General features: G+C 47.2%; 1 protein-coding gene across 1 annotated transcript in view; it reads left to right on the plus strand.

The window, feature by feature from the left end:
* LOC308317084 (mucin-2-like) overlaps positions 1-26,671 on the plus strand; it is a gene marked incomplete at its 3' end in the record, with an annotated part of 49,869 nt that overhangs the window by 22,630 nt on the left and 568 nt on the right. The window contains exons 16-38 of the mRNA XM_080765875.1: positions 1,875-2,039; positions 2,796-2,890; positions 4,174-4,300; positions 4,642-4,906; positions 5,290-5,357; positions 7,779-7,969; positions 8,938-9,089; positions 10,917-11,055; positions 11,589-11,699; positions 12,876-13,061; positions 14,554-14,799; positions 16,757-16,913; positions 18,191-18,328; positions 18,468-18,618; positions 20,067-20,110; positions 20,776-21,015; positions 21,932-22,248; positions 22,281-22,655; positions 23,295-23,402; positions 24,033-24,155; positions 24,768-24,875; positions 25,482-25,589; positions 26,193-26,333. Of these exons, the coding sequence (XP_080622001.1) occupies positions 1,875-2,039; positions 2,796-2,890; positions 4,174-4,300; positions 4,642-4,906; positions 5,290-5,357; positions 7,779-7,969; positions 8,938-9,089; positions 10,917-11,055; positions 11,589-11,699; positions 12,876-13,061; positions 14,554-14,799; positions 16,757-16,913; positions 18,191-18,328; positions 18,468-18,618; positions 20,067-20,110; positions 20,776-21,015; positions 21,932-22,248; positions 22,281-22,655; positions 23,295-23,402; positions 24,033-24,155; positions 24,768-24,875; positions 25,482-25,589; positions 26,193-26,333 (3,755 nt within the window). The remainder of the gene's footprint in view (positions 1-1,874; positions 2,040-2,795; positions 2,891-4,173; positions 4,301-4,641; positions 4,907-5,289; positions 5,358-7,778; positions 7,970-8,937; positions 9,090-10,916; positions 11,056-11,588; positions 11,700-12,875; positions 13,062-14,553; positions 14,800-16,756; positions 16,914-18,190; positions 18,329-18,467; positions 18,619-20,066; positions 20,111-20,775; positions 21,016-21,931; positions 22,249-22,280; positions 22,656-23,294; positions 23,403-24,032; positions 24,156-24,767; positions 24,876-25,481; positions 25,590-26,192; positions 26,334-26,671) is intronic.

Genomic DNA, 26,671 nt, shown 5'->3' on the forward strand with positions numbered 1-26,671 from the left:
CAGGGGCCACACCCGCCGTACGTAGACCACCCACATATTGTCTGGGCTGCTACATATTCAACACATCTCACTAAATTACTGATCATTCAAAAAAAGGTTTCTGAGAATGATTTCACATTCAGATCGGTATGAGCCGTCGGCCTTGCCCTTCATTAAATATTCACTATTACCCATTGACAAAGTAAACGTTTTTCAGACCTGTTTATTTATGTTTAAATTTAAAGAAAATGCATACAAGACATTCCGTCTTCTTTTCACAATTTCTTCCGTGTTACTTCTGACATTCACTCCTGCCCCACAAGGCAAAGAGATCATTTTTAATTACCCTATTGTCGCACGTCCAAACATCAATCTTTCATCACATTTAGAGGCCCCTCATCTATGGAACTCCCTATAGATGCTTCACTTAAATCCTCATTATCCTTAGGCCAATATTCAAAAGACATCTAAAGAAATATCTTATTTCTTCCTCTCTGTAGATTACATGTTTTACCTTGATGCGTTATATTTTCTTTTGTGTGTTTGTTGTTGTATTGTTTATTTCAGTTCTTTGTGCAGTCTGTGTTTTTATTTCTTTACTGCACAGCTGCCCCCCCTTTGACAACTTGTAGATTTATGTACTGTTCTTTATGAACTTTTAATCTGTTTAAACCAATGACCTCTTCCTTCAGGAAAGGATTCCATATAAGCCTTCTGGCTTCTTCCTTTCCTTGCATTGTATTTTTGTTTCTTTGATATGTTATTGTCTATTTTTTGTTGCGAACGCAGTGAGCACTTAGATGAGACCTAGCAGATCATGTCTGTGCGTGCGTGTCCCCCCCCTTTGTGCCCATATATGGAGCTACGTCTAAATATGGAGTGTGTTGCATCAACAAATCACTCAGCTCCATATATGGGCACAAAGGGCACAGACACTTTGTGCCCATATATGGAGCTACGTCCACACTCCATATTTGGACGTATAGCTGCTTTGGGGACTCCTTATATGGTTATGGCTGAGTCATGGTGAATTGTTATTGCAATTTACGATCTGCGTTCGCTTCCCGCGTTTGCGCGTCTTACTCGTACTACATGCTAAATAAATAAACCTAAAACCTAAACCTAAACCAGGGGCCACACCCGCCGTACGCAGTCTCTTCAATAGTTTTCATTTAGTTTTAGTCACATTTTAGTCACCTGGAATGTTTCTGTGTTTAGTCTATAACTAGTTTTAGTCGACTACACGCCATAAGATTTTTAGTCGACTAAATCTATAGTTGATTTAGTCGACTAAAATGTATTTTGTCGGGCCTTGATGCCGTCGCAAAGCGTCGCAGTGCAACGCGTTGTGAGCTTGTAGAGCAAAATCAATGCTTAGCAAAATCGCTTTCTTCACAAAGGTGTTCATGAAGGTGTCTACCATCACCTTTCAATGAGTTCCAACGTGAGTGCGTGCGTTGCGTGTGTGTGTGTGCGTGTGTGCGTGCGTGCGTGCGTGCGTGCGTGCGTGTATTAGGTATGTGTGGGGGGAAGGGACTTCAGTGGTTGCGAACGCAGTGAGCACTTACTATGAGACCTAGCAGATCATGTCTGTGTGTGTGACCGTGTATGCCATATATGGAGCTGAGTGATTTGTTTGTGATTGATGCAACACACTCCATATTTGGACGTATAGCTGCTTTGGGGACTCCTTATATGGTTATGGCTAAGTTAAAAACTTAACTTAAAAATAACTTAACTTAAAAAAATAATAACTTAAAAATAAATCTTAAAAAAAAAACCCAAATATGTACGAGCTGCGTTCGCTTCCCGCGTTTGCGCGTCTTACTGGTCACCACCAGGGTGATGAACTAGATTTATAATAGCTATTAAAACTGCGGTCATTATTTTGTCAGGTCTGTGTGGGAACTTCAACTCCAACCAGGCCGACGACTTCACGACGCTGGGCGGAGTCACGGAGGGAACGGCCGCCGGATTCGTCAACAGCTGGAAGCGCCTCGCCACCTGTGGCGACGTCAAGACGCACTTCAACGACCCCTGTAGTCTGAGCCTGGAGAAAGGTAGGACAGCGCCCCCTGATGGAGGGGAAAGGAACTGGTTGGAATAACGTGTTCCTTCCACGCGCTACGACGTCCAACCAGGGAAACCCCCCCCTGTCAGGTGTAAAGGAGAAACTTGGACACTCAGGCATGAAGGAAGCATGAGTTCAAGTCCGTTGCTCTCCCCTTGTCCCCCATATATGGGGACTAGGTTGGTCTCCCCTTGTCCCCCATATATGGGGACTAGGTTGCTCTCCCCTTGTCCCCCATATATGGGGACTAGGTTGCTCTCCCCTTGTCCCCCATATATGGGGACTAGGTTGGTCTCCCCTTGTCCCCCATATATGGGGACTAGGTTGCTCTCCCCTTGTCCCCCATATATGGGGACTAGGTTGGTCTCCCCTTGTCCCCCATATATGGGGACTAGGTTGGTCTCCCCTTGTCCCCCATATATGGGGACTAGGTTGCTCTCCCCTTGTCCCCCATATATGGGGACTAGGTTGCTCTCCCCTTGTCCCCCATATATGGGGACTAGGTTGGTCTCCCCTTGTCCCCCATATATGGGGACTAGGTTGCTCTCCCCTTGTCCCCCATATATGGGGACTAGGTTGGTCTCCCCTTGTCCCCCATATATGGGGACTAGGTTGGTGGAGGGTGTGTAGAGCCCAGGATCACATTAGATGATTGACACAGGGGTGAAAAATGGGTTACAAAATCGTTTATATTATAATTATATTCCCTGTATTGTATCTTCATAAACAAAGTGTTTTCTTACAGAGAGGTACGCGCAGCACTGGTGCGCTCTGCTGAGCGACCAGCGGGGGGCGTTCGCTCCGTGTCACTCAGAGATCAGCCCTGACTCCTACAGAGACGTAAGTAGCAGCAGATTTACATTTTAGTTTTAGTCCTAGTCTTAGTTTAATTCAGTCTCTTGAATAGTTTTCATTTAGTTTTAGTCTAGTTTTAGTCACTGACTAAAACAGCGCGGCGCGACACGTTATGGGCAGTGGTATTCAATTGGCGGCGCCCCCTTGTGGCCCCTGAAAGAATTCTGAGAGAATAATAAGAGGGCTAATAAAAGTTACAGGTGCGATATTAACCCATTCTGACCTGAGATCAGATTCATACCAGGTTTCCACTGGACACACACTGGTCTGATTAACCCATTCTGACCTGAGATCAGATTCTAAAAATGTCAGTCGTTCTTCGATTTTTCAAAAATAGCAGACCTACAAGCTCGTATCGCGCCACTCGGTGGCGCGATATGAGCTTGTAGATCTGCTATTTTTCAATAGCTAAAGCATAACATGATGCTAACACCAAAATGGGTGCCAGGTCAGAATGGGTTAATTGTGAGATCATCATAATGACGGTAATCATTAAAGGACCACATTTCAACCTATCTTCATAGAGCAGGATAATATGTCCATACAGCTCATTACTGTGCGGAAACATACATAAATCTTCGTGTTTGAGCACAAAAAGCATTTTGAGAACCCACAAATGTCAGCGCTTCGCGCGCACACTGTGCGGCCCCCCCCCACACACAATCATTCTACAGTTGTGGCCCCCGGCCTAATCTAATTGAATACTCCTGCGTTATGGGCTTGTAGATCGGCTATTTTTGTCGGCTAAGTGTAATATGAGTCATTGCGACGGCACCTGGAATGTGTTGGTGTTAGTCTATAATATCATAAGATTTTAGTCGACTAAATCTACAGTTGATTTAGTCGACTGAAATGTATTTTGGTGAGCCTTGATGCCGTCGTAATGACTGATTTTACACTTGCTGAAGTTGTGAGCTTGTAGATCGGCTATTTTCAGCATGCAACCAAGTGTTTAAAATGACTCATACTGGATCTCTCTTTTATTTGTCGACGAACTTGTCAGTATATCTAGTCATAGTTTTAGTCATCATGGCTTAGTTTTTAATTTGTTTTTATGTCGTTTTTGTCAGTGAAAAAAGGTAGTCGACGACCATTTTTCGTCATAGTGTTGTTTGTTTACGTTACAGAACTGCCTCTACGACACGTGTAACTGTGTTGTTGATTACGTTACAGAACTGCCTCTATGACACGTGTAACTGTGTTGTTGATTACGTTACAGAACTGCCTTTACGACACGTGTAACTGTGTTGTTGTTGTTTACGTTACAGAACTGCCTCTACGACACGTGTAACTGTGAGAAGAGCGAGGACTGCATGTGTGCCGTGATGTCCTCCTACGTTCAGGCCTGCTCTGCTGCCGGGGTCCATCTGCCTGGGTGGAGGGGCTCTGTGTGTGGTGAGTACACACTGTACACACACTGTACACACACTGTACACACACTGTACCTACTGTACACACACTGTACACACACTGTACCTACTGTACACACACTGTACACACACTGTACCTACTGTACACAGGACTTTGCAGAGATTCGCAGGCGAACTGCAACATGCAATATTTCGCATTTTCAGATCGCGTATTCGCATCGCGTCGCTAATTCGCCAGTGCGCAATGACCTTTAGAATGACTTTTTTTTGCAATTATCATACCATACATCACTGTTATTTACTTTTTGGTCATAATATTACTCAAACTATAATTCTCAACCCCTGATTGGTTGCTCTGGGTTTCAGGTAAGTACGCGACGTCCTGCCCCAGCACCATGGTCTACAGCTACAGCGTCCCATCGGCCAGGAGGACGTGCCGCTGCCTGGGAGGCTCCGACCCCACCTGCTCCGTGGCGCCCCCCTCCCCCACCGACGGCTGCGTCTGCCCCGAGGGCAGCTACCTGGAGGACGGAGGGGCCTGCGTGCCCCCCGCCGGCTGCCCCTGCTACGCCCGGGGGGGCAGCACGCTGCGGCCCGGGGAGGCGCTGGTCAACAAGGAGGGCGTCACCTGGTATGTACCAGAGGCTGACCTGAGATCAGATTCATTCAAGGTTTCCACTGGACACACACTGTGTCTGATTAACCCATTCTGACCTGAGATCAGATTCTAAAAATGTCAGTCGCTCTTCGCTCTTTAAAAAATAGCAGACCTACAAGCTCGTAGCGCGCCACTCGGTGGCGCGCTATGAGCTTGTAGATCTGCTATTTTTTCAATAGCTAAAGCATGACATGATGCTAACACCAAAAATGGGTTCCCGTTCAGAATGGGTTAACACCCGTTCTGACCTGAGATCAGATTCTAAAAAAATGTCTTCTACGTCCTGACAGTTTTCCATTCTGACCTGAGATCAGATTCTAAGCATTCTAAGTATTGTATTGTGTGTGTTTCTTCAGCACCTGTACGATGGGACGTCTCAGCTGCCTGGGAGACCGTGGCAACGACATGCTGTCGTCTGGACAAGGTTAGTGTTCCTCTTTACACCTCCATTGTGCTCTGACGTCAACTCATAATATACCACAGGTCGTATCTGGAGGAAGCAATCTGATTGGTTGAAACAGCCTTCTAGCCGTGGTTCAAACTAGCACCACTATACCACACCTAATCAAAACAAAGAATTCAGCTGCTCTGTTCTCCCAGAGCGCTAGCAGACTGGGTGGCTAGGCTATAGCTAGTTTCTGTTCTCCCAGAGCGCTAGCAGACTGGGTGGCTATAGGCTATAGCTAGTTTCTGTTCTCCCAGAGCGCTAGCAGACTGGGTGGCTAGGCTATAGCTAGTTTCTGTTCTCCCAGAGCGCTAGCAGACTGGGTGGCTAGGCTATAGCTAGTTTCTGTTCTCCCAGAGCGCTAGCAGACTGGGTGGCTAGGCTATAGCTAGTTTCTGTTCTCCCAGAGCGCTAGCAGACTGGGTGGCTAGGCTATAGCTAGTTTCTGTTCTCCCAGAGCGCTAGCAGACTGGGTGGCTAGGCTATAGCTAGTTTCTGTTCTCCCAGAGCGCTGTTCTCCCAGAGCGCTAGTCAGCTCTCGTTCAAAACTCACATCACAGCTGTCACTCGATCCTGTAGGTTCACACTCTATAACATACGACGAATTAGACCGTTCCTCACCCAGGAATCAGCCCAGCTCCTAATCCAGACAACAGTCTTGTCAAAACTTGACTATTGTAACTCCCTCCTTACTGGCCTACCAGCATGTGCACTTAAGCCTCTCCAGCTGATCCAAAATGCTGCAGCTCGCTTGGTCTTCAACCAGCCAAAATTCTCACATGTCTCCCCCCTGCTCCGCTCCCTCCACTGGCTCCTGGTCGCTGCCCGCACAGAATACAAAACCCTGATGCTGGCATTCAAAGCAACCAAAGGTATGGCTCCCCCATATCTTGCAAGTATGATCGAACCCTACAAACCCTCCCGCTCACTCAGATCAGCCAACGCAGGGAAGCTGGAAGTACCCTCACTAAAAACGCCGGGACAACGCTCCACACGTCCCAAACTCTTCTCCCTTCTGGCTCCAAAACTGTGGAATGCACTTCCCATTGCAGTCAGAACTGCAGCATCACTCCCAATCTTCCGCCGTAGTCTGAAAACCCACCTTTTCAGACTCCATCATGGCCCATAGCACTTACCCCACCCCCTTAGATAGCAATTCTAGTAGTCATAGCACGTCATAGTACATATGTGTAGCATAGTAGTATAGATGTATAGCTTATATGTATAGTTTCATTATAGATATTCCACTGTTACTTTCTTAGCTACGCATGTTTCATGATAAATGTCTTTATGTGATGTATTCCCATGCTTTTGTTCTTGCTTAATGTAAGTCGCTCTGGATTAAGAGCGTCTGCTAAATGCCTAAATTGTAAATTGTAAATTGTAGCAGACTGGGTGGCTAGGCTATAGCTAGTTTCTGTTCTCCCAGAGCGCTAGCAGACTGGGTGGCTAGGCTATAGCTAGTTTCTGTTCTCCCAGAGCGCTAGCAGACTGGGTGGCTAGGCTATAGCTAGTTTCTGTTCTCCCAGAGCGCTAGCAGACTGGGTGGCTATAGGCTATAGCTAGTTTCTTGGGACAAAACATGTTTTTTCAGCGATTTTCTTAGTTTTAAGGGTAACTGTTGTATAATTGCAATATATACACTCGAGGGTGTGGTTTAACGTGATTATTGCCGCGACAGTGATGCGGTCAGGAACGAGACGTAGTCGAGTTCCGCGAGCTCGTGTCATATTGCTTAAATAATACAGTGGATTATCATGCGAGTGTAAAAAATGTCTGACGACGACAGGCCCAGGAAATAATTATTTTTTCCCCCATAGACGTTTCAAAAAGTATTTATTTAAAGGCTGGTCAGCCTCGAACAAACACAGCGTGAAAAGAGGAGTTAACGGGCAATGATGTGCACCGTAAACCTAGCAGCGTATACAGTACCAGGAAGACGCGGGAACGCGGGAAGCGAACGCAGCTCGTACATATTTGGGTTTTGGACGTATAGCTGCTTTGGGGACTCCTTATATGGTTATGGCTGAGTCATGGTGACGTAACAGCGGGACAGACACTTGCATCAATCACAAACAAATCACTCAGCTCCATATATGGGCACAAAAGCGGGACAGACAGACACATAGACACACAGACAGACATGATCTGCTAGGTCTCATAGTAAGTGCTCACTGCGTTCGCAAATATACAGTAATATACGGTAATATACAGTAATATACAGGTGTGAAGGTACAATTCGGGAGTCTACCAGAGTTGGTTGGAAAGTTTAACGGGAGTTTCCTGTAATCTACACATCCATATTCCAGGCTTTTTGCGCCGTTTAAAGCCATCCCAGATCGTGACAAAATCATGACAACAACAAACACAATATTATGACTTCGCGGTCCCGGTCCCCAGTCGGCTTCGTCCGCGGCTACGGGAATGAGAGGGGGCTGCCGCGGCGCTCCATCCAGTCAACCAATCAAAGGTTTTTATTTCTGTACCACTACCCAGCATGCATCTCTCCCATGGTGTTCTTCAACTGCTCCGGAGTCGGACCTGGACCCGTATGTCAGCAGAGCTGCCGGACTCTGGACGACATGGACTGTGTACGTACACGCACGCACGCACGCACACACACACACACACACACACACACACACACACACACACACACACACACACAGCACACACACAAGTATGTATTATACATAATCTATGTTAACGCTCAGTGTTTTGTCCTAACCCCCAGCTGATCACAGAATGAATGAATGAATGAATGAATTAATTTTTATTTTCGTGTCTTGTCATTAAGACCCATCCCTTACGGGATTATAAGACACCAACAACATAAATAAACAATATCACGTTTCACTTCCCACACAGAAGTTACACAAAGTATTTGATCAAAACAAAAAAACAGAAATAAGCATTATCATCAAATAAAATAAAATACATCACATATACGTTTTCTTTGTCCGTATGTCCCAAGCTTGTGTGTGTGTGTGTGTGTGTGTGTGTGTGTAATAAGTTATGTTAATGACCCCCAGGTGTGTAATAAGTTATGTTAATGACCCCCAGGTGTGTAATAAGTTATGTTAATGACCCCCAGGTGTGTAATAAGTTATGCTAATGACCCCCAGGTGTGTAATAAGTTATGTTAATGACCCCCAGGTGTGTAATAAGTTATGTTAATGACCCCCAGGTGTGTAATAAGTTATGCTAATGACCCCCAGGTGTGTAATAAGTTATGCTAATGACCCCCAGGTGTGTAATAAGTTATGCTAATGACCCCCAGGTGTGTAATAAGTTATGTTAATGAACTCCAGGTGTGTAATAAGTTATGCTAATGACCCCCAGGTGTGTAATAACTTATGTTAATGACCTCCAGGTGTGTAATAAGTTATGTTAATGACCTCCAGGTGTGTAATAACTTATGCTAATGACCTCCAGGTGTGTAATAAGTTATGTTAATGAACTCCAGGTGTGTAATAAGTTATGCTAATGACCCCCAGGTGTGTAATAAGTTATGCTAATGACCCCCAGGTGTGTAATAAGTTATGCTAATGACCCCCAGGAGAGGACAGAGTGCGTCCCCGGGTGTGTGTGTCCGTCCGGCCTTGTGATGGACGATAGAGGAGGCTGCGTCAGGCCAGAGGTGTGTCCCTGCTTCTACAACGGCGCCCCCTATCAGCCTGGAGCCAACATCAAGGTGGACTGTAACACCTGGTAAGTTAAAGGGATTGTGAAAAAAACATGAACTTTTAACATTCAGTAGATTTTCTGTGATCTGGGGTTTTCTGGCTCAAACAGGTGCTCTGATTTTCCTGCTGTTTGTGATGTAAGAGCCTGCAAATCCCATATATGTCAATGGAGTTTGCCAGCAGATGGCACTGTTTTCACTGTTTTGCCTGTTTTCATTGTAGCTCAAAAGGCTTCCAAACCCCAAAGAAAACTTCAGACCACAGAAAATCCACTGAATGTTCAAAGTTCAGGTTTTTTTTGGTGTAATTGAGGTCATAAAACCTAAAAGAAAAAAGAAAAATGAAAATAAATGAAAATTAAAATTAAAATTAAACCTTTAAGACACTTCTTATGCCGCCGGCGGGGAATTCTTCCAAAATAAAAGGCCCTTATGGAGTGTGCCAGGAAGATGAGGAAGATTTTACTTTGAAAGGCCACGCCTTCTGTCCTGTCCTGTCCCCCCCCCCCCAAAAAAGGGAGGCATTATCTTCCGTTTATTACCTCGCACTGGTCACGCTAAAGTCTCTTAGCGTTTTTATTCCAAACGAGACGCATGCTGAAGTCAGAAATGAAGACATTGTTATTATTATCAACCTGCAGTACCTGTAAGGACCACAGGTGGCACTGTCCCATATTATTATCATCTCCCTGCAGTACCTGTAAAGACCAGAGGTGGCAGTGTCCCATATTATTATCATCTCCCTGCAGTACCTGTAAAGACCAGAGGTGGCAGTGTCCCATATTATTATCATCTCCCTGCAGTACCTGTAAGGACCAGAGGTGGCAGTGTTCCATATTATTATTATTATCTCCCTGCAGTACCTGTAAAGACCAGAGGTGGCAGTGTCCCATATTATTATCATCTCCCTGCAGTACCTGTAAAGACCAGAGGTGGCAGTGTCCCATATTATTATTATCTCCCTGCAGTACCTGTAAAGACCACAGGTGGCACTGTCCCATATTATTATCATCTCCCTGCAGTACCTGTAAAGACCAGAGGTGGCAGTGTCCCATATTATTATCATCTCCCTGCAGTACCTGTAAAGACCAGAGGTGGCAGTGTCCCATATTATTATCATCTCCCTGCAGTACCTGTAAAGACCAGAGGTGGCAGTGTCCCATATTATTATCATCTCCCTGCAGTACCTGTAAGGACCAGAGGTGGCACTGTCCCATATTATTATTATCTCCCTGCAGTACCTGTAAAGACCAGAGGTGGCAGTGTCCCATATTATTATCATCTCCCTGCAGTACCTGTAAAGACCAGAGGTGGCAGTGTCCCATATTATTATCATCTCCCTGCAGTACCTGTAAAGACCAGAGGTGGCAGTGTCCCATATTATTATCATCTCCCTGCAGTACCTGTAAGGACCAGAGGTGGCAGTGTCCCATATTATTATCATCTCCCTGCAGTACCTGTAAGGACCAGAGGTGGCAGTGTTCCATATTATTATTATTATTATCTCCCTGCAGTACCTGTAAAGACCAGAGGTGGCACTGTCCCATATTATTATTATCTCCCTGCAGTACCTGTAAGGACCAGAGGTGGCAGTGTCCCATATTATTATCATCTCCCTGCAGTACCTGTAAAGACCAGAGGTGGCACTGTCCCATATTATTATTATCTCCCTGCAGTACCTGTAAGGACCAGAGGTGGCACTGTCCCATATTATTATTATCTCCCTGCAGTACCTGTAAAGACCAGAGGTGGCAGTGTCCCATATTATTATTATTATTATTATCTCCCTGCAGTACCTGTAAGGACCAGAGGTGGCAGTGTCCCATATTATTATTATTATTATCTCCCTGCAGTACCTGTAAGGACCAGAGGTGGCAGTGTTCCAGCGCCCCGTGCTACGGAACGTGCTCGGTGTACGGCGACGGACATTACATCACATTTGACGGGAAACGCTACAACTTCGAGGGAAGCTGTGAATACACTCTGACACAGGTGTGTGTGTGTGTGTGTGTGTGTGTGTGTGTGTGTGTGTGTGTGTGTGTGTGTGTGTGTGTGTGAATATCAGACATCAATTAAGCTAAAATAATAATACAAAAGGCATTCATGTTCATTCTTATGCTCCATTGATACAAAGCCATATTAAATATAACATATTATAACATCGATTTTCAACGGTAGCCGACATGAAGATACAAAGATCTGTATTGTCCTCTGATGTCCTGTATTGTCCTCTGATGTCCTGTATTGTCCTCTGATGTCCTGTGTTGTCCTCTGATGTCCTGTATTGTCCTCTGATGTCCTGTATTGTCCTCTGATGTCCTGTATTGTCCTCTGATGTCCTGTATTGTCCTCTGATGTCCTGTATTGTCCTCTGATGTCCTGTATTGTCCTCTGATGTCCTGTATTGTCCTCTGATGTCCTGTATTGTCCTCTGATGTCCTGTGTTGTCCTCTGATGTCCTGTATTGTCCTCTGATGTCCTGTATTGTCCTCTGATGTCCTGTGTTGTCCTCTGATGTCCTCCAGGACTACTGTGGCGGTCAGCAGGCCAACGGAAGCTTCCGGGTGATCACGGAGAACGTCCCGTGTGGAACCACAGGAACCACCTGCTCCAAGTCCATCAGGGTCTTCCTGGGGGTAAAAACATACACCTTTTAAATAAATAATTACATACAGTAAAGGAATGGCAGCAGCAGAGTCTCCTGTTGTATTGGTGTCCTCAATAGGACTCTGAGTCCCCCATAGGTGTTTGTATTGGTGTCCTCAATAGGACTCTGAGTCCCCCATAGGTGTTGTATTGGTGTCCTCAATAGGACTCTGAGTCCCCCATAGGTGTTGTATTGGTGTCCTCAATAGGACTCTGAGTCCCCCATAGGTGTTGTATTGGTGTCCTCAATAGGACTCTGAGTCCCCCATAGGTGTTGTATTGGTGTCCTCAATAGGACTCTGAGTCCCCCATAGGTGTTGTATTGGTGTCCTCAATAGGACTCTGAGTCCCCCATAGGTGTTGTATTGGTGTCCTCAATAGGACTCTGAGTCCCCCATAGGTGTTGTATTGGTGTCCTCAATAGGACTCTGAGTCCCCCATAGGTGTTGTATTGGTGTCCTCAATAGGACTCTGAGTCCCCCATAGGTGTTGTATTGGTGTCCTCAATAGGACTCTGAGTCCCCCATAAGTGTTGTATTGGTGTCCTCAATAGGACTCTGAGTCCCCCATAGGTGTTGTGGACTATAGGTTTAAGCAATAACCCACGAGAGGTCTCAGGTTACCGGGTATTTTACACTGGCTGGGAGGTGTAGGCAGACCTGACGCCCAGCCGAGGGTCTTCTACCTCCCAGCCAGTGTAAAATACCCGGTAAGCTTTGGGCCTCGAGTGGCTTATTGCTTTTCTAAAACGGTTACAAACATAATAGCAATATTGACCTAATTAAACTATTACATTCACAAAAGTAGCTACGCTTTGCGCCACCAGAGCGAGCGAGCCAGAGCCACAACACTTCCTTGTTTTGCTCGGCAAGTAGCCTATGTGACGGGAGAATAGCGCTTGGTGTCTTTACGGGGCTGCCTGGAGCCACACATTCACAGTCATATGAGCCGGGCGGTGCTTAGAGGCCCCGCACGGCATGTGTTTGTAAAGCAATCAAGGGCTCCCCTTCCCCCGGTACAGCTGGAATCAGCTGCAGGATGATACAAAGTGATTGGAGGAGTGGGTTATCGGTGGAATTTACACCGGTCACGTGACGGCAACCAGCCAATCCGAATGAAGTATTGGGACTACACCCGTTGTAGAAGCTGTGTTTGTCTCCTGGTAGGACGCCGAGCTGCAGCTGACGGAGGACGGCTCCCAGCTGGTCCACGGCGGCGCGGCGGGGGGCCACGCTGGGCCGTTTACTGTCCGCTCCGCTGGCATCTACCTGGTGGTGGAGACCAGGGACGGGCTGGTCCTCATGTGGGACAAGAAGACAAGCATCTTCATCAAGGTCTCTCCTACATACAAGGTACAATATAGACCATCAACAACATCTCTCCTACATACAAGGTACAATATAGACCAGCATCTTCATCAAGGTCTCTCCTACATACAAGGTACAATATAGACCAGCATCTTCATCAAGGTCTCTCCTACATACAAGGTACAATATAGACCATCAACAACATCTCTCCTACATACAAGGTACAATATAGACCATCAACAACATCTCTCCTACATACAAGGTACAATATAGACCATCAACAACATCTCTCCTACATACAAGGTACAATATAGACCATCAACAACATCTCTCCTACATACAAGGTACAATATAGACCATCAACAACATCTCTCCTACATACAAGGTACAATATAGACCATCAACAACATCTCTCCTACATACAAGGTACAATATAGACCATCAACAACATCTCTCCTACATACAAGGTACAATATAGACCATCAACAACATCTCTCCTACATACAAGGTACAATATAGACCATCAACAACATCTCTCCTACATACAAGGTACAATATAGACCATCAACAACATCTAGTAGTCTATCGACTACCCTTTTCCACTGACGAAAACTAAATGGAAACCACATGAAAACTAAGCTATATGATGACTAAAACTAAGACTAAATATACTGACAATTTAAAATGTATTTTAGTCGACTAAAACCTTATGGCATTTAGTCGACTAAAACTAGAAAATAAACTTTCCGGGTGACTAAAACGTGACTAAAACTAAGTGAAAACCATTCAAGAGACTGACTAAAACTAAAAATCAAAAATTTTGCTGCCAAAAACAACACTGCACAGGGCCGCTGCTCTAACCCATTTTGGGGCGGGAACCCCTTTTTGGTGTTAGCATTATGCTATGCTTTAGCTATTGAAAAACAGCAGAACAGCAGAAAACAGAAAAACTGCTGTTTTTTGAAAAATCGAAAGAACGACTGAAACATAGAAACATAGCTTTTTTCAGAAAACTGTCAGGATGTAGAAGAGCATTTTTTAGAATCTGATCTTTGTGTGGAGTTTGCATGTTCTCCCCGTGTCCCCTAGGGTAGGTACCCTCACATGTTCTCCCCGTGTCCCCTAGGGTAGGTACCCTCACAAAAACATGCAGTAATCCTGGTCACTAAACTGCCTCCCCCTGGCCAGCCGGGGCGCCTGATGGAGGGGAAAGGAACTGGTTGGAATAACGTGTTCCTTCCACGCGCTACGTCCAACCAGGGAAACTCCCCCCTGTCAGGTGTAAAGGAGCAACTTGGACACTCAGGCATGAAGGAAGCATGAGTTCAAGTCCGTTGCTCTCCCCAGGTTGGCGGAGGGTGTGTAGAGCCCAGGATCACAGTAGATGATTGGCACAGGGGTGAAAAATGGGTTACAAAATCGTGGGATAAAAAATATATTAAGAAAAAAAAGAAAAATCTGATCTCAGGTCAGAATGGGCTAATGACATACCCTGTTCTCTCCCCCCCCCCTTAACCCCCCCCACCCCGCCATGCAGGGTCGTCTGTGCGGCCTTTGCGGGAACTACGACGGCGACGGCAACAATGACTTCTCCACGCGCGGCGGCGCGGTGGTGGCGAGCCCCGTGGCGTTCGGGAACTCCTGGAAGCGTTCGGGCTGCTGCCCCGACGCCGCGGCCAACCGGAACCCCTGCTCCGCCAACCCCTACCGCCGGTCCTGGGCCCAGAGGCAGTGCAGCCTGCTCCACGGAGAGCACAGCGTGTTCGCCGCCTGCCACGCCGTGGTACGTCTGGGCTGGTGTCGTCTGGGTCCAGGGCTGCATGGGTGGGCTGCATGGGGGCTTTATGGAACACAATTATTCTGGGGCAGCGGCCGGGAACCCCTTTTGGTGTTTTAAAGCAATTATGTTATGCTTTAGATTAGATGTTGAAAAAGAGCAGGAAAGGTACTATGTTTACCCTGCAGGGTAACTGGACTAAGGAAAGGAAAGGTACTATGTTTACCCTGCAGGGTAACTGGACTAAGGAAAGGAAAGGTACTATGTTTACCCAGGGTAACTGGACTAAGGAAAGGAAAGGTACTATGTTTACCCTGCAGGGTAACTGGACTAAGGAAAGGAAAGGTACTATGTTTACCCAGGGTAACTGGACTAAGGAAAGGAAAGGTACCATGTTTACCCAGGGTAACTGGACTAAGGAAAGGAAAGGTACTATGTTTACCCAGGGTAACTGGACTAAGGAAAGGAAAGGTACTATGTTTACCCTGCAGGGTAACTGGACTAAGGAAAGGAAAGGTACTATGTTTACCCAGGGTAACTGGACTAATGTGATGTATTCCCCATGCTTTTTGTTCTTGCTTAATGTAAGTCGCTCTGGATTAAGAGCGTCTGCTAAATGCCTAAATTGTAAATTGTAAATTGTAAGGAAAGGAAAGGTACTATGTTTACCCAGGGTAACTGGACTAAGGAAAGGAAAGGTACCATGTTTACCCAGGGTAACTGGACTAAGGAAAGGAAAGGTACTATGTTTACCCAGGGTAACTGGACTAAGGAAAGGAAAGGTACTATGTTTACCCAGGGTAACTGGACAAAGGAAAGGTACTATGTTTACCCAGGGTAACTGGACTAAGGAAAGGAAAGTTACTATGTTTACCTGCAGGGTAACTGGACTAAGCTCAAGAACTTGTTTACAGCCAGGCCCTGCTCATAGAACATTTCATGGTAGGGGTTCAATGCCTTGCTCAAAGGGCACTTCAGCGGTGGTCATTTTAACGTGCCGGTCCGGGGATACGAACTATAAGCGACCTTCCGATATCAAGACCACTTGATCGCAAACTTGTAGCTCTGCTGTTTTTGAAAAGTCGTGAACATGTGTGCAAATCTTTGAATACCGGTGTATATATATTCTTTCACAGCAGACACTTTTAACTTTAACAAGAGTAGTTGAGCGCAAAAAAACGTATTTTCTATAAATTACACACCCCACGAAGCCTCTATTTATTTATTTGTTCATTCCCTGAGCAAATGAAGCTTTCACCAACTAGTGCTAGATCTCACAAGAATGAATGACTGACTGCCTGATGGAGGGGAAAGGAACTGGTTGGAATAACGTGTTCCTTCCACGCGCTACGTCCAACCAGGGAAACTCCCCCCTGTCAGGTGTAAAGGAGCAACTTGGACACTCAGGCATGAAGGAAGCATGAGTTCAAGTCCGTTGCTCTCCCCTTGTCCCCCATATATGGGGACTAGGTTGGTCTCCCCTTGTCCCCCATATATGGGGACTAGGTTGGTCTCCCCTTGTCCCCCATATATGGGGACTAGGTTGGTCTCCCCTTGTCCCCCATATATGGGGACTAGGTTGGTCTCCCCTTGTCCCCCATATATGGGGACTAGGTTGCTCTCCCCTTGTCCCCCATATATGGGGACTAGGTTGCTCTCCCCTTGTCCCCCATATATGGGGACTAGGTTGGTGGAGGGTGTGTAGAGCCCAGGATTGATTGATTGATTGAAATATTTATTAACAGTTTGCAGAATTACAGTATACATTTCAAGCACAAACTCAACACGAAGACTGTTAACTGTGAGTGGACGACCCAATTAAGCATTACACTTGTTTACAACAGGGTCCACATTGTTCAGGATCACATTAGATGATTGACACAGGGGTGAAAAATGGGCTACAAAAAAAATAATAATAATGACTTGACAGCTAACGGGTACTGCGCTGTGATTGGCTCTGCAGGTGGATCCCATGCCCTACTTGGAGGCGTGCGTGTTTGACTCGTGCGCCTGCGACTCCGGCGGAGACTGCGAGTGTTTCTGCACGGCCGTGACGGCGTACGCCGAGGCCTGCAACGCCGCGGGCGTGTGCGTCGCCTGGCGGACGCCCAAGATCTGCCGTGAGTTTCACTGTAGACGCCTCAAATTAATTATATCAAATGTCACACATTTAACCCATTCTGAACGGGAACCCATTTTGGTGTTAGCATTATGTTATGCTTTAGCTATTGAAAAAATAGCAGATCTACAAGCTCATAGCGCGCCACCGAGTGGCGCGCTACGAGCTTGTAGGTCTGCTATTTTTTGAAAAATCAAAGAACGACTGACATTTTTTAGAATCTGATCTCAGGTCAGAATGGGTTTAATCAGACCAGTGTGTGTCCAGTGGAAACCTCGTATGAATCTGATCTCAGGTCAGAATGGGTTAAAACACTGTCCTGTCCCGGGGGGTGTTCACATGAGCCTGGGTAGATGATGGAATGACCCAGTGAAATATCCTTTTAACCACTGAGAGTGTACAAATGTGGGGCACGGTGGCACAGTCGGTATAGTACTGTCGCCTCACAGCTAGAAGTTCCTGGGTTCGACTCCCGCTCGGGACGCTGTGGGTGCTGCCGGCATGTTTGTGTTTCCTCCTCCACGTCATCAGTGCCCATATACCCGCAGGCGGGGTTGGCGAAAGGGCCTTTCTGTGTGGAGTTTGCATGTTCTCCCCGTGTCCCCTAGGGTAGGTACCCTCACATGTTCTCCATGTGTCCCCTAGGGTAGGTACCCTCACATGTTCTCCCCGTGTCCCCTAGGGTAGGTACCCTCACATGTTCTCCCCGTGTCCCCTAGGGTAGGTACCCTCACATGTTCTCCCCGTGTCCCCTAGGGTAGGTACCCTCACATGTTCTCTCCGTGTCCCCTAGGGTAGGTACCCTCACATGTTCTCCCCGTGTCCCCTATAGGGTAGGTACCCTCACATGTTCTCCCCGTGTCCCCTAGGGTAGATACCCTCACAAAAACATGCAGTAATCCTGGTCTCTAAACTGCCTCCCCCTGGCCAGCCTGATGGAGGGGAAAGGAACTGGTTGGATTAACGTGTTCCTTCCACGCGCTACGTCCAACCAGGGAAAGTCCGTTGCTCTCCCCTTGTCCCCCATATATGGGGACTAGGTTGGTCTCCCCTTGTCCCCCATATATGGGGACTAGGTTGGTGGAGGGTGTGTAGAGCACAGGATCACATTAGATGATTGACACAGGGGTGAAAAATGGGTTACAAAATCGTGGGATAAAAACATTTAAGAGAGAGTGTACAAATGGAACAAACAATGTCTGTCTGTCTGTCTGTCTGTCAGTGCTCAGTTCACACGGGTGTGATTTTTTTCCTTCTTCTTCCTTTATTCTCCTCCAGCTCTGTTCTGCGACTACTACAACCCCCCTGGTGGCTGTGAGTGGCATTACAAGCCATGTGGATCTCCTTGTATGAAGACGTGCAGAAACCCGTCCGGGACCTGCTCCGCCCTGGCTGCCCATATACCTCCACTAGAGGGTGCTTTATTATTATTATTATTATTTTAACTATTCAAAAATGTTTTGCAAAATATTAAATAAAGGCAAAGAAGTTTAGGGATAAGGGGTTTAGCGGAGCCCTAAATGACTCAAACTAAAACCCCTGTGTTCCCCGACAGGCTGCTATCCCAAATGTCCTCCTGCTACTCCCTACTTCGACGAGGACTCGCGGACGTGTGTGGCGCGGGGACAGTGCGGCTGCTACGACGACAACGGGACACGCTACGCTGACGGCGACCCCGTGCCCACCGCGCAGAACTGCCAGTCCTGGTAGGCAGAGGGGGGGGGGGGGGGGGGGGGGGGATGCACAGGTCCTTCAGTTCTTAGTCATTTTAACACCACAGGTCCTTCAGTTCTTAGTCATTTTAACACCACAGGTCCCTCAGTTCTTAGTCATTTTAACACCACAGGTCCTTCAGTTCTTAGTCATTTTAACACCACAGGTCCTTCAGTTCTTAGTCATTTTAACACCACAGGTCCTTCGGTTCTTAGTCATTTTAACACCACAGGTCCTTCAGTTCTTAGTCATTTTAACACCACAGGTCCTTCAGTTCTTAGTCATTTTAACACCACAGGTCCCTCAGTTCTTAGTCATTTTAACACCACAGGTCCCTCAGTTCTTAGTCATTTTAACACCACAGGTCCTTCAGTTCTTAGTCATTTTAACACCACAGGTCCTTCAGTTCTTAGTCATTTTAACACCACAGGTCCTTCAGTTCTTAGTCATTTTAACACCACAGGTCCCTCAGTTCTTAGTCATTTTAACACCACAGGTCCTTCAGTTCTTAGTCATTTTAACACCACAGGTCCTTCAGTTCTTAGTCATTTTAACACCACAGGTCCTTCAGTTCTTAGTCATTTTAACACCACAGGTCCTTCAGTTCTTAGTCATTTTAACACCACAGGTCCTTCAGTTCTTAGTCATTTTAACACCACAGGTCCTTCAGTTCTTAGTCATTTTAACACCACAGGTCCTTCAGTTCTTAGTCATTTTAACACCACAGGTCCCTCAGTTCTTAGTCATTTTAACACCACAGGTCCTTCAGTTCTTAGTCATTTTAACACCACAGGTCCTTCAGTTCTTAGTCATTTTAACACCACAGGTCCTTCAGTTCTTAGTCATTTTAACACCACAGGTCCTTCAGTTCTTAGTCATTTTAACACCACAGGTCCCTCAGTTCTTAGTCATTTTAACACCACAGGTCCTTCAGTTCTTAGTCATTTTAACACCACAGGTCCTTCAGTTCTTAGTCATTTTAACACCACGGGTCCTTCAGTTCTTAGTCATTTTAACACCACAGGTCCTTCAGTTCTTAGTCATTTTAACACCACAGGTCCTTCAGTTCTTAGTCATTTTAACACCACAGGACCTTCAGTTCTTAGTCATTTTAACACCACAGGTCCTTCAGTTCTTAGTCATTTTAACACCACAGGTCCTTCAGTTCTTAGTCATTTTAACACCACAGGTCCTTCAGTTCTTAGTCATTTTAACACCACAGGTCCTTCAGTTCTTAGTCATTTTAACACCACAGGTCCTTCAGTTCTTAGTCATTTTAACACCACAGGTCCCTCAGTTCTTAGTCATTTTAACACCACAGGTCCTTCAGTTCTTAGTCATTTTAACACCACAGGTCCTTCAGTTCTTAGTCATTTTAACACCACAGGTCCCTCAGTTGAAATTGCTAATAGTTTTGTTTTGTTCTTCTTCTCTCCTGAAGCATCTGTAATTACACGTCCATCGAATGTCATCACAACCCCCAAGGTATGGATGCACACATTAAATACATATAAAATACATATACATGGTATGGATGCACACATTAAATACATATAAAATACATATACATGGTATGGATGCACACATTACTGGATCAAAATACAGTAATACAGTGGGTAAAAGTTATTGGGGAGGGATTAGGGGGGTTATTGGGGAGGGATTAGGGGGGTTATTGGGGAGGGATTAGGGGGGTTATTGGGGAGGGATTAGGGGGGTTATTGGGGAGGGATTAGGGGGGTTATTGGGGAGGGATTAGGGGGGTTATTGGGGAGGGATTAGGGGGGTTATTGGGGAGGGATTAGGGGGGTTATTGGGGATGGATTAGGGGGGTTATTGGGGAGGGATTAGGGGGGTTATTGGGGAGGGATTAGGGGGGTTATTGGGGAGGGATTAGGGGGGTTATTGGGGAGGGATTAGGGGGGTTATTGGGGAGGGATTAGGGGGGTTATTAACTCATGAGATCTACAAGCTCGTAGCGCGCCGCTTGTAGGTCTGCTATTTTTGAAGAATCGAAGAACGACTGACATTTTTAGAATCTGATCTCGGGTCAGAATGGGTTAATCAGACCAGTGTGTGTGTGTCCAGTGGAAACCTCGTATGAATCTGATCTCAGGTCAGAATGGGTTAACTTATGCTGTACGCTACAACAGAGTGCTACTGCACGTACAACAAGGAGAGGTATGCCGAGGGCCAGACCATCTACAACACCACGGACGGACACGGGAACTGCATCACGGCGGTGTGCGGCGCCAGCGGCTCCGTCCTGAGGACCGTGACCCCGTGTGGGACCACGCCGCGGCCGAGCACCACGCCCACCACGACCCCCACGACCCCCAGCACCACCTTCGTCTTCACCACGCCCGTCGTCTTCACCACCACGCCCGCGTCAAGTAGGAGAAACTTTTTTTAAACACCTAGAACACACATGGGCAACTGGCGGCCCCCGGGGGTTGATGCTGGTACAAACGATTAAAAAAAAAAGAAAATCTGATGTACTTCCACTTCTTTGGTTCTTTGGGCTGTATTTTGCGTGTCTTAAGTACCAGGTCTTATTACCTATAACTTGAGTAAACTAAAGACCTGGAGGCGTGAGAATAGCCAAATCTACTCAGAATAGCCAAATGGCATTGACCACGCCTCCAGGTCTTTAGTTTACTCAAGTTATAGGTAATAAGACCTGGTACTTAAGACACGCAAAATACAGCCCTTTGTATCTTCTTCCCAGAGGGCAGAAGTACAAACTCGCCATTTAAAACATGGGTAACATCACTGACCTTTTTTTCTTCTTTTTTAGCCAGTTTTAGTGTAGCCTGCTCATAAATAGACTGCAGAGGGGGGGGGGGGAGTTGTCTTACCTCCTTAGATCTTCCCTGCAGTCTGCACCAATCTGAACCATTTGGACCTCAGTTGCACTGAGAGATTGCCTGACCGGGCTTTCCAAGACGTCTCGATAGAACACTAACTAACACCCTGAACCCTGAGACGTCTCAGGGTGGAAGTGAATGTTAAAAGTTCACCTTTGTCGGGTGCAATTGAGCTCAGAAAACCAAAACAAATTAAAAAAAAAAACCCTTGTTTTTATGTCACAATCATCCCTTTAACCCATTTTGGGGAACCAACTGACATAGAATCTGACATCTGACATCAGACATTTTTAGAATCTGATCTCAGCTCAAAATGGGTTAAACTAAAGGAACGTCACCCATTTTCCAACCTGTTCTTTTGTATAATAATGTGTCCTCCTCGCCAGTGTTGGCCTGGACGTATGTACGATAATCTCCGTATCTGTGTGTGATCCACCACCAGCTCCCACACAGACCACCACGGCGTGCAGTCCGTGCTCCTGGTCGCCGTGGTTCGACACCAGCTTCCCCACCATGGGAACGCCCGGCGGCGACGCCGAGACCTACCAGAACATCCGCGCGGCGGGACACACCGTCTGCGCCGCGCCGCGCCGCATCCACTGCCGCGCGCAGAAGTACCCCGACGCCCGCCTGGAGGACGTGGGACAGGTGGTGAGCTGCGACCTGGCCCGGGGACTGACCTGCCGGAACCAGGACCAGCAGGGCCCGCTGCAGCTCTGCATCAACTACCAGGTCAGGGTCTACTGCTGCGACCACCAGGCCTGTTCCACCTCCACCACCCCAACAACAACTCCTACCACCACCCCAACAACAATTCCTACCACCACCCCAACAACAACTCCTACCACCACACAAAATACAACTCCAACCACCACCCCAACAACAATTCCTACCACCACCCCAACAACAACTCCTACCACCACACAAAATACAACTCCAACCACCACCCCTACAACAACTCCTACCACCACCCCACACTACACTACAACCTCAACTACCACGAGTACAACTCCAACCACCACCCCAACAACAACTCCTACCACCACCCCTACCAGTACAACTCCAACCACCACCCCAACAACAACTCCTACCACCAACCCACACTACACTACAACCTCAACTACAGCAACGACACCATCCTGCACACCACACGTGGTGTGCGAGTGGTCCGACTGGATCAATGTGGATTACCCATCGTTTACAAGCGGCTTCGGCGACAACGAAACGATCCAAAACATAATGGCGCATGGACATGACATCTGCAAGAATCCGGTGTCAGTGGAGTGCCAGGCTTCTAGATATGCCGGACGTCCGATAACTCAGGATGTAACATGCGACACCACAGTCGGGCTGTTGTGCCAGAAAGAGAAACAGTTCCCCCCCATTTGTTTGGACTACGAGATAAAAGTGAAGTGCTGCAAGACGGAGAGCTGTGGAACAACTCCTACCACCACCCCAACAACAACTCCTACCACCACCCCAACAACAACTCCTACCACCACCCCAACAACAACTCCTACCACCACCCCAACAACAACTCCTACCACCACCCCTACCAGTACAACTCCAACCACCACCCCAACAACAACTCCTACCACCACCCCAACAACAACTCCTACCACCACCCCAACAACAACTCCTACCACCACCCCAACAACAACTCCTACCACCACCCCAACAACAACTCCTACCACCACCCCAACAACAACTCCTACCACCACCCCTACCAGTACAACTCCAACCACCACCCCAACAACAACTCCTACCACCACCCCTCACTACACTACAACCTCAACTACTAAAAGTACAACTCCAACCACCACCCCAACATCAACTACTACTACATCAACCACTACACCTACTACCCCAACAGAAACCACACCACCAACATGTACAAGAGTACGTTGTTCCTGGTCAGGTTGGGTCAATCTTCACAAAGCCACGACTGGCACTGAAGGTGGAGTCATCGAATCCATGGATGACATCGTTGCTGCTGGTCATAACATGTGTTCAGCTCCAGACGACCTAGAATGTAGATCTACGAAGGGCTCCCAGCGTCATCAGAATGTAACCTGTACACCACAACATGGTTTCACATGTTTCAACTACAAACAACGTTCACAGCAGTGTGACGATTATCAGGCCAGAGTCAAATGCTGCACGTCAGAAAATACAACGATATGCACCACCACCACCCAAACCACAACTCCTACCACCACCCCAACAACAACTCCTACCACCACCACCCAAACCACAACTCCTACCACCACCCCAACAACAACTCCTACCACCACCCAAAATACAACTCCTACCACCACCCCAACAACAACTCCTACCACCACCCAAAATACAACTCCAACCACCACCCCAACAACAACTCAAACCACCACCCAAAATACAACTCCTACCACCACCCCAACAACAACTCAAACCACCACCCAAAATACAACTCCTACCACCACCCCAACAACAACTCCTACCACCACCCCAACAACAACTCCTACCACCACCCCAACAACAACTCCTACCACCACCCCTACCAGTACAACTCCTCACACCACCCCAACAACAACTCCTACCACCAACCCACACTACACTACAACCTCAACTACAGCAACGACACCATCCTGGACACCATCCTGCACACCACACGTGGTGTGCGAGTGGTCCGACTGGATCAATGTGGATTACCCATCGTTTACAAGCGGCTTCGGCGACAACGAAACGATCCAAAACATAATGGCGCATGGACATGACATCTGCAAGAATCCGGTGTCAGTGGAGTGCCAGGCTTCTAGATATGCCGGACTTCCGATAACTCAGGATGTAACATGCGACACCACAGTCGGGCTGTTGTGCCAGAAAGAGAAACAGTTGCCCCCCATTTGTTTGGACTACGAGATAAAAGTGAAGTGCTGCAAGACGGAGAGCTGTGGAACAACTCCTACCACCACCCCAACAACAACTCCTACCACCACCCCAACAACAACTCCTACCACCACCCCAACAACAACTCCTACCACCACCCCAACAACAACTCCTACCACCACCCCAACAACAACTCCTACCACCACCCCAACAACAACTCCTACCACCACCCCAACAACAACTCCTACCACCACCCCAACAACAACTCCTACCACCACCCCAACAACAACTCCTACCACCACCCCAACAACAACTCCTACCACCACCCCTACCAGTACAACTCCAACCACCACCCCAACAACAACTCCTACCACCACCCCACACTACACTACAACCTCAACTACTAAAAGTACAACTCCAACCACCACCCCAACATCAACTACTACTACATCAACCACTACACCTACTACCCCAACAGAAACCACACCACCAACATGTACAACAGTACGTTGTTCCTGGTCAGGTTGGGTCAATCTTCACAAAGCCACGACTGGCACTGAAGGTGGAGTCATCGAATCCATGGATGACATCGTTGCTGCTGGTCATAACATGTGTTCAGCTCCAGACGACCTAGAATGTAGATCTACGAAGGGCTCCCAGCGTCATCAGAATGTAACCTGTACACCACAACATGGTTTCACATGTTTCAACTACAAACAACGTTCACAGCAGTGTGACGATTATCAGGCCAGAGTCAAATGCTGCACGTCAGAAAATACAACGATATGCACCACCACCACCCAAACCACAACTCCTACCACCACCCCAACAACAACTCCTACCACCACCCAAAATACAACTCCAACCACCACCCCAACAACAACTCAAACCACCACCCAAAATACAACTCCTACCACCACCCCAACAACAACTCAAACCACCACCCAAAATACAACTCCTACCACCACCCCAACAACAACTCCTACCACCACCCCAACAACAACTCCTACCACCACCCCAACAACAACTCCTACCACCACCCCTACCAGTACAACTCCAACCACCACCCCAACAACAACTCCTACCACCACCCCACACTACACTACAACCTCAACTACTAAAAGTACAACTCCAACCACCACCCCAACATCAACTACTACTACATCAACCACTACACCTACTACCCCAACAGAAACCACACCACCAACATGTACAACAGTACGTTGTTCCTGGTCAGGTTGGGTCAATCTTCACAAAGCCACGACTGGCACTGAAGGTGGAGTCATCGAATCCATGGATGACATCGTTGCTGCTGGTCATAACATGTGTTCAGCTCCAGACGACCTAGAATGTAGATCTACGAAGGGCTCCCAGCGTCATCAGAATGTAACCTGTACACCACAACATGGTTTCACATGTTTCAACTACAAACAACGTTCACAGCAGTGTGACGATTATCAGGCCAGAGTCAAATGCTGCACGTCAGAAAATACAACGATATGCACCACCACCACCCAAACCACAACCCCTACCACCACCCCAACAACAACTCCTACCACCACCCAAAATACAACTCCAACCACCACCCAAAATACAACTCCAACCACCACCCCAACAACAACTCCTACCACCACCCAAAATACAACTCCAACCACCACCCCAACAACAACTCAAACCACCACCCAAAATACAACTCCTACCACCACCCCAACAACAACTCAAACCACCACCCAAAATACAACTCCTACCACCACCCCAACAACAACTCCTACCACCACCCCAACAACAACTCCTACCACCACCCCAACAACAACTCCTACCACCACCCCTACCAGTACAACTCCAACCACCACCCCAACAACAACTCCTACCACCAACCCACACTACACTACAACCTACACTACAGCAACGACACCTTCCTGCGACACCATCCTGCCCACCACACCATCCTGCACACCACACGTGGTGTGCGAGTGGTCCGACTGGATCAATGTGGATTACCCATCGTTTACAAGCGGCATGGGCGACAACGAAACAATCCAAAACATAATGGCGCATGGACATGACATCTGCAAGAATCCGGTGTCAGTGGAGTGCCAGGCTTCTTTATTTGCGGGACTTCCGATAACTCAGGATGTAACATGCGACACCACAGTCGGGCTGTTGTGCCAGAAAGAGAAACAGTTCCCCCCCATTTGTTTGGACTACGAGATAAAAGTGAAGTGCTGCAAGACGGAGAGCTGTGGAACAACTCCTACCACCACCCCAACAACAACTCCTACCACCACCCCAACAACAACTCCTACCACCACCC

Source organism: Protomyctophum bolini (genome assembly GCF_963924005.1).
Source record: "Protomyctophum bolini genome assembly, chromosome: 6".
NCBI lineage: Eukaryota > Metazoa > Chordata > Actinopteri > Myctophiformes > Myctophidae > Protomyctophum > Protomyctophum bolini.